The sequence below is a fragment of the Spodoptera frugiperda genome, chromosome 13, assembly GCF_023101765.2.
Source record: "Spodoptera frugiperda isolate SF20-4 chromosome 13, AGI-APGP_CSIRO_Sfru_2.0, whole genome shotgun sequence".
Taxonomy (NCBI): Eukaryota; Metazoa; Arthropoda; class Insecta; order Lepidoptera; family Noctuidae; genus Spodoptera; species Spodoptera frugiperda.
The window spans coordinates 3,858,923-3,872,893 of NC_064224.1; the positions used below are offsets into that span (position 1 = coordinate 3,858,923).

At 37.5% G+C, this 13,971-nt stretch overlaps 1 protein-coding gene across 4 annotated transcripts in view; it reads right to left on the reverse strand.

Moving 5' to 3' along the window:
* The window catches only part of LOC118270565 (octopamine receptor Oamb), a 178,178-nt gene that overhangs the window by 54,556 nt on the left and 109,651 nt on the right, over positions 1 to 13,971 (reverse strand). For all 4 annotated transcript variants that reach the window (XM_035586186.2, XM_035586185.2, XM_050698171.1 and 1 more), the window contains one exon: positions 1,925 to 2,128. In XM_035586186.2, coding sequence (XP_035442079.2) covers positions 1,925 to 2,042 — 118 coding nt within the window. In that variant the 5' untranslated portion in view covers positions 2,043 to 2,128. The remainder of the gene's footprint in view (positions 1 to 1,924; positions 2,129 to 13,971) is intronic.

Below are 13,971 nucleotides of genomic sequence, written 5' to 3' on the forward strand. Positions count from 1 at the left end.
AAATAAGGGCGTTTCCCTTATTTTTTAGAATTATGAAGCACTCTTCAAAGTTAATTTGTCATTGAAAAAAAAATCACGTAAAAAATAGTAGCGAGAGAAACCTTCCTCTAAAATCACTTTAAGTGCATGCTACAGATAAATCACGTAGCCCCGTAGCCGTAGCTGTAGCACGTGCTACGACGTAGCGCGTAGCCATACAATAGGGGAATAAGATTAAAGGTCTCAGCACACATATGGGATCGGAAAGGGATCGTAACCGTAACGCCTTTTGCCTCGCTGCCAAAAGGCGTCAACCTACCGTATGCACGTAACGAAAGCGTATCAGCAGCGCCTGTACGTCAACTCGGCTACGGCTAGGCGACACCGCGCTTACGCCTCGCCGTCCCGTCGCGGGAGGGGAAAGGGGAAAGGTTGGACGAAGAGATGTGAGCTCGGATACGGAGAGACGTAAGCGCGGGGACGGAGAAACGTAAGCGCGGGGACGATAGCCGTAAGCGCGGGAATTCAAGTTCGGAGCCTGTTCCGATGCGAGGCGATTACGTTATTATTCCGATTAGTGTGCGTTGCAGTAGGGAGTTTAATACAAACCATTCTGAACGGCTCGAGGCGATACGGTGACGATCCCTTTCCGATCCCATATGTGTGCTGAGACATTAAACGTGGAAAGTATCAGAGTATGTTGAAATGTTCATACACATGGCTAGACATCTAGCTATATAGAAGCACCAGTATAAACTGACTGTCGTATATTCGAAAAGAGAATACAAAGCCAGACCATGATAAACTGGTTATGTACAGTTCGATATATGTACAAACGAAAATGGTTAACAATAATTTAGTAAGGGTAATGAATAAGGCATATAATTCGTTGTCTTGCTACAATTGGATTCCAAATTATAATTACGTCTTTGAATGTTGGTTTATCCTTATTCTATTTTAGATAAGCATTGTATTGTGTTCTGTTACATTTTCATATTAAATTGTTTTGGTGGGGGATCTATTTCTGGAGCGTTATTTCACGCGTATGTCGCGTGAGGCCGGAGGTTAAGAGGAGGGATTATGAACAAGATATGTGTGGAAGGTATTTACTTAATTAAATTCTTTGATTTATAAGTAAAGTTCAGAGATGAAACGTAGTTTGAAATGAGACCAAAGGCAGAGTGTAAACATAATGTTTTTGACTAAGAAAGACAACATTTTCTATCATTTACTATGCACTTCTGATCATTTGGAAATTAAGGAAATTACACGTTCTTTTTTTGTGAATAATAGTAGCATACCACCTAGTATTATAAGTACTAATGTTAATATGTTTTTTTAAATGGGGGAAATCGTCCAATGACTTTTCTACATTGGGCGACTCAAGATGGAGTTACCGACTCTTACTGACTAAAAACCACCCTGTTCCTACTCCTGCTTTTCAAGCCGAAGCCCCAGTAACCCGCTAGGCAGTCCGCAGCTCCGGCTAAAGTGAATTTCTACCACATATTCGCGACTATGAGCCTAAAATCGATTTCCCGTATCGATTTTCTTTAGCGATGCCATGTTAATTGCGGGGCGTATCGCGCTTTCATTAGTTAGAGTAAATTAAACTAATTACGCTTTAGAAGGTAGGTTCTTGCTATTGCTATACTTGTTTTAACATGTGTTTGATATCAAAATACCATAAGAACTGAAGATCACTAAGTGGTAAAGGGAAATCAAAATATGTATAATATTGATACCAAGAATATATTAAATTTGTATAGAATAATGAAAGATTATACCTCATGCCTGTCTTCTATTGGGTTAGGGTGAGTCTTTGTAATCCCAATTGTGACGAATCTTACATACCTCTTTTGTTTCATCAACAGTCATCAGTCCTTTCATGCAAATTGTCACACAAAATTGAACTTTAATAACACAACAAACATTTTGAACTTACCAGCGATCACAAGCACGTCAATAAGGGCGAGTATAGCTAAGCTGACGAGGCTGACGGGCTCGTCCCACCGTACGTCTTCAAGCAGCGCCTGGCACGCTGTTTCGTTCAGTGAGCGCATATTACGCGCGTCGCACCGCGCGCGCGAACCGCCGCGCGGCGCATCGCCCGCTCGCCTTCAGGTTGTTAGCGACATATTGCTCGGGTCTGTAACAAATAAAGTATGATTGTTAAAATCCTCTTTTTTCATAGTATACTTTAGTATAGTTACTATTGAATTAAATAAATAAATAGTGACTAGGACCTCATCTACCGAATCGAGAGGTGGCAAGAGAAAATACCGAGCAAGGAATTCCGAGTATTCTATTTTCGAAATTTCGTGTAACAGCACAGATTCTAAAATTGCACTAAGTAAATCTAAAAATAATCCATAACGCTGCAAATTGCATATCAGATAACTAATCAATCAGTAACGTCTACCGCAATCAGCTGACTATTCCTGCAAAGCAAAATGACCTTTAAAATCTCTGTAATTGAAGTGCGTGGGATTGGACGATTGTGTCATGCTGAATGGTGAGTGACGTCACTGAATGGAGCTTCATTTCTCTTAGATTAGTTTTGTTACTTGAGCTGCAGTTATATTTAGAGGAGGACTCTATTGATAGGAGTCATATTACTTTAGTAGTAGACTCATTGGTTGAGTCGATCTTGGTTTCGGTCTTCGAATGTTTTGGTTTGGGGATCTTTGGGTTTTCATATGGAGTCTTTAAATAGTTTCTGGTGTGTATGGGATCTGGCTTATCATTTACAACATAAACCTGACAAAAGCATAAAATTTATTACATTGAGTGTTTAGGGAACAGAGAGTAAAGTTCCCTAAGCAAAGGAGGATCCTCCGACCAGGCGAGGTGATCAGCCTGGCGGGCTTTCTGCCCAACTGTTGTTCGTTGGGATTTTCTATCCGTGTTATTTCGCATGTAAACTTCATATGTGCGATGCAGGATATTTATGACGTCATCCGTTGATTTGCTCGTCGATAGTCTATGTGCGACTTCTGTCATCTGTCACTTGTCACTTGTCAATGTGTCGCCACATCACTCCCCCCCAAGACCGGAGGTCGATCCTGTTGAGACGGCTGTCGATGCTTGAGATGAGCGGTGCCAGAGCCAGTGTAGAATGTCCCTAGTTCCAGTGAGTCGGAACTGTGCCGCTGAATGCCCAGTGAGTCGGGTGAGCGGTGCAGGGTGATACTCCAGTGAGTCGGAGTAGTGAAGCTCGCAGTGTCCCACGGTGAGTCGGGGAATAGATGCTGCGAGGGTAGATGCGTAGTGGCTGGCGTCTGCGTTGACGGGAGGAAGACGTCCTCAGACCGTGTGCAGAGTGCTGTGCCTAGACGCTGATGAGGCCGTAGGGAAGAACCAGGCTGCATATCTTCGATGTAGCGTGTGGTGGTCCCTGATGAGGCCGAGGATGCTGGTTGGCTGCTGACTTGAATTACCGCTCGGCTGAGAAGTGATGGGTGAGGAATATGGCAATGAGGATGACGGTGCTGATCTTCTCCGTGAAGGTTGGTTTCAATCACGTCGGGGGTCACCACTTTAGGGAACAGAGAGTAAAGTTCCCTAAGCAAAGGAGGATCCTCCGACCAGGCGAGGTGATCATGCCTGGCGGGCTTTCTGCCCTACTGTTGTTCGTTGGGATTTTCTATCCGTGTTATTTCGCATGTAAACTTCATATGTGCGATGCAGGATATTTATGACGTCATCCGTTGATTTGCTCGTCGATAGTCTATGTGCGACTTCTGTCATCTGTCACTTGTCACTTGTCAATGTGTCGCCACAAGTGCATAAGAGTTTGTTACTTAATTTTGTTTTGTACCTATCATAATTTAACTTGTAAACTTAATACAAGTAAGTGCTATGCACACCTGTAAGTGGTATCTTTGGATAATACGATCTGTTACAATGTTTTAAAAAAGATGAATTGTGAAGGAGTCGTTGGAGTGCCATAAGAATAATTATAAATGAAATAAATAAATCGTCATGTGTTTTATCGTCTGTGCCAAACAGTTTTAAAATCCCTACCACCACTTCTCTTGCTAGTTTCATGAATCTAGTCCAGAAACTCAAGCTTCAGAAGTCAAATCTTCTAATCAATCGTCTACCGCCACAGTTCCCAAGAACTCATTAATGCTAACACAAGATAGTGATATATTTGTACTTAGTCGTGTGTACTTCAAAGGGATGTAAGTGTGTTTGATAGGATAGAGATTCTCAATTAAACTAAACTCAGATTAACAAATAGGCATTCGAACTACATGAAGATTGGGTGTGGTACAAGATTTTGGGTATGTTGAACACGTTTTTGATTTTGTATGTTCTAATTTGTAGTCTATAATTGTCTTTTCTCCCAATTCTATGATCGAAACCAAGATGTATTTTCGATATTTCAATATTCAGGTACAGAATTAATGTTTGAAATTACAGTACAAGGTTACGGATCCAAAAATGTAGACATCCGCAGGTGTAAATGCGGATATGTGGATTATTAGAAGTTCACATCCGCGGATGTAAATTCGATGAATATTTAGATAACAATTCAACAAATTATTTACATTTTTTATTATATAAATAACTGGAAATAAAGTCAAGAATGAAGTTAGCAATTATCAAAACAGACGCGAAGCACGTATTACTCTGGCTCCGCCCATTTTCTTTGCATTCGTAAAAACTCTGTATTGATTAATGCGGATGTGAATGTGGGTGCAGATGTCTGAAATTTCCGATTTTACGGATGCGGAGGCGAATATTCGTAACACCCCTGCTACAGTATGAAAATTCTACCCTTATACTCAGAAAGTACTTTCTAGATTTACAGTTCAGTTGTTTTGTATGTAATGGATAGGAACCTAAACAAGCCTATCTTAATCTAGGTTTCACACTTACACCACACACCAAGGGGTCAAGTGAGCCAGCACGCTAATTAACCCTCCAACGCTTGTAAGCTTTTGTTTGACTTTCTAATCGCTCCACAGAAACTATGTTTTTGGTCAGACTATCGCCGTGGATTAACCCTTAAATTGCAGGGTTAACGTTTTAATTGAGTTTACAAATATTTTGATTAACTATGAGGTGTGTATTTGTTTGTGATTGTGTTTTAGTCGTGGTTTTGAATCTTAATGTACGCAATGTACATAGTGTCCCAACAAACATTTAAGACGTCGAGTAGACGTTTTGGTAACAACTTAATGTTATTTAGACTAGTCGTATAAACGTCATAAGGACGTTTACTCGACGGCATTTGGGCCCATTTTATATAACTTAAGGCGCTAAGAGTTTCGTATAACAGTCATATAAAACACCTAATTAGTCGCATAGTAGTCATATACGCGTCGGCGATTTGACTACATGTCGTGTAGTGGTAGCTGGTGCGACGTGTATTCGACTTAATGTCACAAATATGATTTTTATATGATGTAATCGGTATGTAATGGTCGTTTAAAGATTATATTAAGAACGAATATTATAAAATATTATTTTAATGGAGTAGTGTTTTTGACAGCGGTGTTTATTTTGTTTTTTTTTTCTTGTTATTTGAGGTGATAAAACCATTCCATCAGTTGTAAACCATTGGGCAATCAAGTTTACTGATTAATGTGAAGTTAGTTTTTAACAAATTTTTAATGCGCCTTCAAAATTTTAATGTTATCACATATTTTTATGAATAATTTACTATGTGACTGCGTTATATGACAACTATATAACTTCCCGACCAATAAGCTGCGAGTTCATTGTAAACAAATATTATAAATTTGATTTAAAAATGGTGGAAGTGGTATAAAAGGTTATTATAAACCTTTAACGTGACTATTAATTATATAGCAGTCGTATTATCATGTTTGTGATACTTTAGGACGTATAGAGGTCGTTCTTAAGACTAATATTCGACTTATATGTGATGGTTACTAATACTACGTTTAAACAACAATTGTCCGTATAGCAGTCGTGTAAAAGGTAATTATATGACAAAATTGTCAGTATTACGACGTTTATACTACGAAAACGTTTACACGACGAAACAGTTGTGTATGTAAGTTATATAGATGTCGTCGTAGACACTATTATACGACGATTGTATAAAAAAGTCGTAATAACGTCTATATGACATTATAATACGACCAAAAATGTATATGACTATTCGGTCAGATAAGGTACCAGTACACGACGAAGAGTTATAAAAACTACTGTTAAATAACTTTAATACGACTCAAAGTTATATAAATGTTTGATTATATGACAAAAATGTTTGCTGGGGTAATATTGACTAATCCCTTTTTGGTAAATATTATGGTAATACTGACTTTGTTTGTTTTTTACACACATCAATAGTCTATAAGTGGCACTATTGACCAGTTTCTCATTTTCTCACATGACGAATGTTTGATCATTAATTACCACGCTTGCTGCATTGGGGTTGGTGATTTCAAACAGGATTCCATACCATGGTTGCTTTCATAGTTTGTCAGTTGCGTTTAAATCATCTTCGAATGACTTACTTGCTTTTATCGTTACTTATAATCACATTGGCGACCATTCGCAAAAAAGGAAGCTAAAAATAAATCACTTGAAATTATCTTTATTATTTGTAATCAATTATGTTGTTAGGGTTCCGTAGCCAAATGGCAAAAAACGGAACCCTTATAGATTCGTCATGTCTGTCTGTCTGTCCGTCTGTCCGTCCGTCCGTCCGTCCGTCCGTCCGTCCGTATGTCACAGCCATTTATTTCCGAAACTGTTGGGCCTACATAGTTGAAACTTTGTAAGATGGTGTATTTCGGTAACCGCTATTAGAATTTTGAATAAAAATGAATAAATTTAAAAATTGAAGGGGGCACTCCATACACGGAACTGATTCAAAAAAATTTTTTTTCAGCTATCATATCCATGATGGGTGTCTATGGATAGGTCTTTAAAAAAGACATTAAGGTTCCTAAAACCACTTTTCGTCAAAATCAATCGTTTGAAAGTTAGACGCTTCCAAAGTGGAAAAATGTGTGTCTAACTTTTAAAATAAGAGAGTGAGGAATCTAAAAAAATATATATGCTGTAGATTTCAATGGAAACTAGCAACGAAAATTGGTTAATGAACGAGATATCATTATTCGTTTTTAAGAAATAAAACATTTTCAAAAACCGCAAATATAACTTTGTCTTTCATACAATTACTATGTAAAACCAAGTTATTTTACAACTTTTATATTATGTCATCTACTTGCTGTTACGGAACCCTTCATGAGCGAGTCCGACTCGCACTTGGCCGGTTTTTGGCCCCATTCATCATCATCAGCCTGTTCTCGTTCCTTTTTACCAAGTATCACGCATGTGGATAATATGTCACACCTATCACCCAAAAGGTATACCTTCCTAGGTGCTCTTTTTGAAAGACGCTATATTCCTGGAGGGATATCCTCATAATAGGGAAGTATGTAGGCATTTGTATGATGATTATATATTATGGATATGTGTCCTTTACCATAAAATCTTTCTTTGCAATCGTATCGTGTACATGAACCATCGAATTTAGGCTCCGAAACTCGGGAATACATATTAAAAAGTATTTCAAGTAAATAAGTTGATCAATAACAAATATCTTTGAAACTAGGCTGTGGCATGTTCCGAGCTCCTTAATAAAGAACACAAACTTGCAATTCGTTCATAAAACTGATATTGGTTACGACATGATGCCATATTGTTTTTTTTACGACAAATGAAGTCGCAATGCAGATGGTAGGTTTGGTACAATGTTATGGTATTAGGAAGTTTTTGAAATAGCTTCTGGATGGATACTGTCTATGGGTCTCAATAAAATCACCATTTTTACATACAAAGATATATAACGTCACGTCTGTCTTCTATGATGCTACGAGCTTCTTTTTAAAGAAATGTTGCCTAATTATTATTATTTTTTATATGTTGTGGGTGCGTTTACGAACATAATATTACACCCAAACCCGAAACAATTTTTTTTACGCAGGCTTTTTATTTATTTTTTTAAGCAGGCAAATCATTCATTGACTTCTTCCACCTTGGACGACGCGAGAGGGAATGTCTGATTCTTACTAACTAAAAACCACCTCGTTTCTGCTCTTCAAGCCAGAGCCCCGGTAAACTCGCTAGATTCTCCGCAGCTTAGGATCAGGTATCAGCCTTACTGGGCCCCATCTGTGGTGGTTTGATGGCTCTTTGAGGCGCGCGGAACGCGGCACACGCTGGCTCACACACAGGCTGTTGATGTTGAATACATTTTATTGCTATCTTACCTAACCACCTCAAAAATATAACAAACTTGCCACACCATTTTCACCCTTAAACCCAGTCAATTTAAACAAACAATAAGATCAATATTAGCTCCATTAAAATAAAAGCTTGTCGATGTTACACTGAATAATTTATGATTTAGATATGTGTGGGCAATAAAGATTACTAACTATTGTTTTATATGTGAATTTTGATTTATACACACGTAGTTGTGGTTTATTGAGTGGTTATCGATGTGTGTGTATTGCCCTGTTTGTCTCATTAATTATGTACACTACAATAACACAATAGGGGTGTTGTTTTTAGATGGGTAAACATCAACAATTTAAGTGTGGGAGCGCCATGCTACGGCACGCATGGGCCGGCTCGAGTGGAGTGATACCACAGCCTCAAAGGAAACCGACGTGAAACAACGCTTGCGTTGTGTGAGTAAGGTTATCGGAGGTCCAATTACCCAATCATCCCCATGCCCAATCTTCCCAATCTCCGATTCCCCAACAACTCTAAAATTACTAATCCCCCAAAAGGCCGTCAACGCACTTGTAACGCCTCTCATGTTTTCGGATGCCATGTGTTATCTATTCTGCTGTCACCACACAACTTTGAGTCTTATAATGAAACATGCAAAATAGACTGCGAAAGTACACGTGCTGGTATACACAGCTATCAAAACCAGTTTATCATGACCTCACTTTGCCCGATCTTTCCGCATACTCGTCGATCATTTTATACTGGTGGTTCATAGCTTCATATAACCGTGTAGTACGTGGGTGGGTGTGATATTAATTTATCGCTTATATGCATAGCTTGACTTCTTACAACTTTGATGTATCAGTAATGCATGTTAGCAAATGGCAATACGTAGGTATCGATGAAGGGGGAACGTGTATGAATTGAAACGGTGCATAACTTTTACTTGGTATTTGCATTATTGGCTGTAGAAGTGTAGATATAGTTTCAGTGGTGGTATTTAAAGTTTAAAGTGGTACAGATAGATACTTTAGCTGTTATTTAAGATACTTTGAACGGATAGAGATTAATGAGGATGTATGAAATGGTAAACTATTACATTTTGGTGAGGAAACTTTCACCATCAAATTTCCTATATGACCCGTGGAAACACAATCGTTTTAACACACTTAATATTTTAAGTAAATGTGAAAGTTGGTTAATTTGGATGTTTGTCCGTCAATCACGCTGAAACTACTGAATGGATTTTGATGAAATTTGCTATACAGACAGGGTATGGGCTGGCTTGGATGATAAGATACTTAAATCCCACGGGAATGCGGGTAAAGCTGTTGGTAGAAGCTAGTATCCCAATAAAATATTCGGGTAAAGGAACCACTGAGTCGTCTACGAATGACGTCACTGCGACAAAATGAATCGCTTTTAAATAAGTTGATTGATTGACTACATAGAATCTAGGGATTAACGAGAATGTATGAATTGCCTTAATAATGGTAAACTATTACATTTTGGTGTGCAGGGGTGAGGAGACTTTCACATCAAATTTTCAAAACCCTGCCAGCATTTTTTTACATTTAATGGAAACGTTTCTATCTCACCTGATGGTAAGTGATGATGCGGCCTACGGTGGAGACGTCTGCCCATAAGCAACCTATTCACTCGGGCCTTGAAGACATGAGGTTATACCCATTTTGAAACACAGACTCCGGCAAGTAGTTCCACTCCCTAGCAGTCGCACAAGAAGCTCGCCGGAAGCAATGTACTTAATATTATAAATGTGACTGTTTGTTTAGATGATCCGTTTCTAAAACTACTGGGATTTTGATAAAATTTGGTACACAGATATAAGCTGATTTAGGCTGAATACTATTTGTAACTCAGGAACGCAGGCGATGCCGCTATTAGAAGCTAGTATGCAAATAAAATTCGGAGAAATCACTGAGTACCGTCACAAATGACGTCACTGCGACAAAACAAATCGCTTTTAAATAAGTTGATTGATTGATCATAGAACTGGGATAAATCATCTTCATCTTCAAACTGTTGCCGACAGCTGGACAGTTGAATTGAGAACGTTTTGAATTAATGAAACTTCACTTATTTTCAGACAGACCCTGTATAAATAAAGTATTTTTTACCCGACTGCGCCAGAAGGAGGGTTATGTTTTTCGAGAGTATGTATGTAAGTATGTATGTATGTATGTATGTATGTATGTAAGTATGTATAATTGTTTGGCACGCTCTACAGCCTAAACGGCTTGATGTATTTTGGCTCGAGAGGTGTCGTTAGATTCGTATTTACTGTCAGAGTGACACTGGATATATCAAAATAATAAAAAAACAAAATGGCGGATTTTTGGCGCCAAATTCGAATATTGCTCACTCTCTAGCCTGAACGGATTTCAGCTTGATAGGGGTCGTTTGAGTCGTATTTACTGTGAGAGTGACACTAGATATATCAAAATATAAAAATTTACAAAATAGCGGATTTTTGGCGCCAAAATCGAATATTTTTCACTTTATAGCCTGAACGACTCGATGAATTTCAGCTTGATAGGGATCGTTTGATTCGTATTACTGTGAGAGTGACACTAGATATATCAAAATATAAAAATAATAAAACTAAAAGAATATAAAATAAAAAAAAGGTAATTTAAAAAACTAAAAAACCCGACTGCGTTTCTTTATAATATGAAAATGAAAAAACCCTAAAACAAGAAAGTCATCGTAAAATTGAAGCAGTCGGGACCCATTCTAGAAAGCCAGCCGTATATGCCCTCACTAAGTCTTCATATTTAGAATGGGTCCCGACTGCTTCAATTTTACGATGACTTTCTTGTTTTAGGGTTTTTTCATTTTCATATTATAAAGAAACGCAGTCGGGTTTTTTAGTTTTTTAAATTACCTTTTTTTTTAAATGAGTTTCTACGTTTTGACTGCCTCGTTGGTCGAGTGGTCGCAAGTGCAACTGCCGGACATAGGGTCTCGGGTTCAATTCCTGGGTCGGGCAAAGTATTACTGGCCTTCTTTCTTTTGGGTTTTCGAAAATTTCTCAGTATTAGTACGGAGCCTGAAATTGTGCCCAGTATATGGCAACAGGCTCATCCCGATTACATGGGACTTAACACAAATGGTGAAAAGTGGGTGTACATTGTATAGTGGCATTATGTACCGTAATGTGCACCTCTGCCTACCCCTTCGGGGATAAAAGGCGTGACGTTGCATGTATATTTCTACGTTCTCTTTTTTAAAATGCTACTTGTTAGCTGTTAATGTTACTTGTAAATGCTAATGCTTGCTTGCTTGCTAATGCTACTTGTTTAAAGTTGCAAGTCAACTGCTTAGCGGGGATTTTTAGCCTTGTTTTCCTGATAACTTCCAGAATAATAAAATGTCGGAAATAATGTTCAGTGTTTAGTATTAAAACGTTTGAAAATAAGTTTAGTGGTAGACAGACCATGAAGGAAGTACAAAGAGGAGATGCCATAATATGATTGTGTACTGTGACACATAAAAAGCGGTGCTGCCTGATGATATTATAAATAAAAGGGTGTGGATAGATTTATAAGCGCTCAGAGAGTAGCGCATTAAAATGTGGACAATTGGTAACGTTTTAGAAGTATGGGTCTGCTAGATGGAAAATAGAGAGTGGTATGATTTGTAACGTTCCATGCTCCCAGTAAAGTGTTACGCATTATGTTAAAGGAAAATCCAGCTGTGACATCATCTAATCTCTTTGTATTTGCTTCATGAAATAGACACGCTTCAATACTTCTTATTTTGTTTTATAGAACTGGACCAGTAAAAGCAGAAAAGATCGACATACAGTCGGATTCTTACAGTTTTGAAACACTTGAAAATAAACTCTGAATCCAAAATTACTTCAATTCCAAAACTGCGTGATCAAACTATAATTTCAATAATTAATTAAATCAACACTCATTTCCAGTTTAATTTTATTAAACCAAAGCACTATATCAGCCAATGTCATTACGTCCAGCTGTCATTTGCCTGCATCCCAGAAAGCATCTGTTCGGTTATAATTGAAAATGTGAGCGTTTCGTGAACTGATAATTGTAGATCAAGTTACCCTATTTTTTAACCGACTTAAAAAAAAGGAGGAGGTTCTCAATTCGACTGCATTTTTTTTACTCTCTGTAATATATTTTAACAACATTGTTTTGTAATAAGCATAATATTTATGAGTTTGTTACGAAAGAGCTATTTCATTCACTATCTCACGCATCGTGCGGATTTGTGAGCCACGTTATGCAGAGTAGAGTTTTTTTTGTAATTTTATTCGTTTTTGTTTACGTGTTATTCATGCAACATCACCCTTAGGTAAGCAATTGACTACAACTATTATTACATAGAATAAACATTGAATTAGCTTCTTTTTTTTAAATAAAATCCCGAATTTTTTACCGTCAGCCGCTTGCGGCGTTTGGGTGTGTTCTATTTACACCCTGTATAGATTAAGCTACTTTTTTTTTCAATTAATGAAGAGAATTGTTCCGTTTATATTTGCTACTATTTCGCAACATAAACTTACATTATTTTACCTTTACCCTCACGCAGTAAATTAAACAAATTAAAAAAGAAAATTCCTCTACATTTTTAAACCTCACCTTTTTCATTTGCTTTGGGCGGGTTTTTTAATCTTTTCGACCTATTTTTTGTTCATTAAAGGTGGGTAGAACATTTTAGTTTAAAAGCTAACTAACTGTGAATGAAAGTGGATCTTCTAAAACCTTGTAGCTAAGCTAAAATGTATTAGGTCGTTTCCACGGCGGCTAAAGTCTGGATACGGCAAAGTCTATAAACTATTTTATGATAAAAAAGTATCTAAAACCTAGGTTCGTGTTTGAGTCAACCGATCAAAAGTATGATTGCAGAGCTTTTGGATTAGATGAAAATAATGAAAATAGTATTGAGTGTTTCGTCAGGTCCCGTTATCCCGTAAATCAAAATTTAGTGGTCTTAGGTGCTGAGTTCGTCTAAGGACGTCTACGTGGAGGACTAAGGGTGAGTCCTTTGTTTAACAGTGGACGTCTTCCGACTTATGATGATGATGAGGCGACAAAACTCAAATAATGCTTTGCTCCATTCAATCGAATCCAGTGAGCTCAAAGATTTTAACAGATTCCAGTTTAGAAAAACATTCGGCCATTTTGCGAAAAATATTAGCGAATTTTTGCTAAAGAAAATTTTCTTTGGTAAACCCAATTTGAAATTGTAACCACATCACATAGCCTTACCGCATCTAATCTACCACATCTACGGCCTCTCTATTTTATTAGCAAAATTTTAGTACGAAGCAATCTTACGTTCTCAAGATAAACCCTAATAAAATTTGCTATTCACAATACAATTTTGTATTATATATACCTTATCGAGTAAACGAGACAATGAAAATCATATCGATACAATTCCGAGTATCAGTATTCGATATTAAACGACATATAAAAATGTTTTCGATTGAACATCGAGATTCGATAAAATCGAATGCGAATTGGTATCGAGTAGCGATCGTATGAATATTAGTGCTTATAATTGTATACAGGGTGCCGCTTTATTGGTTGTGTTTATTCAAGTTTGTTTTGTGAGTTTACATTTTCTTTTTTGATGTTATTGTAGTTTCTATTGTTTTTGTTGGATAATTGAATTGTGTAGATTTGTAAACCAGCTTCGTGCTTGAAAATCTTAATAGCATTCACCATCATACTCATCTTCATCTCAAGACCTTATGCGACTCTTGATTGC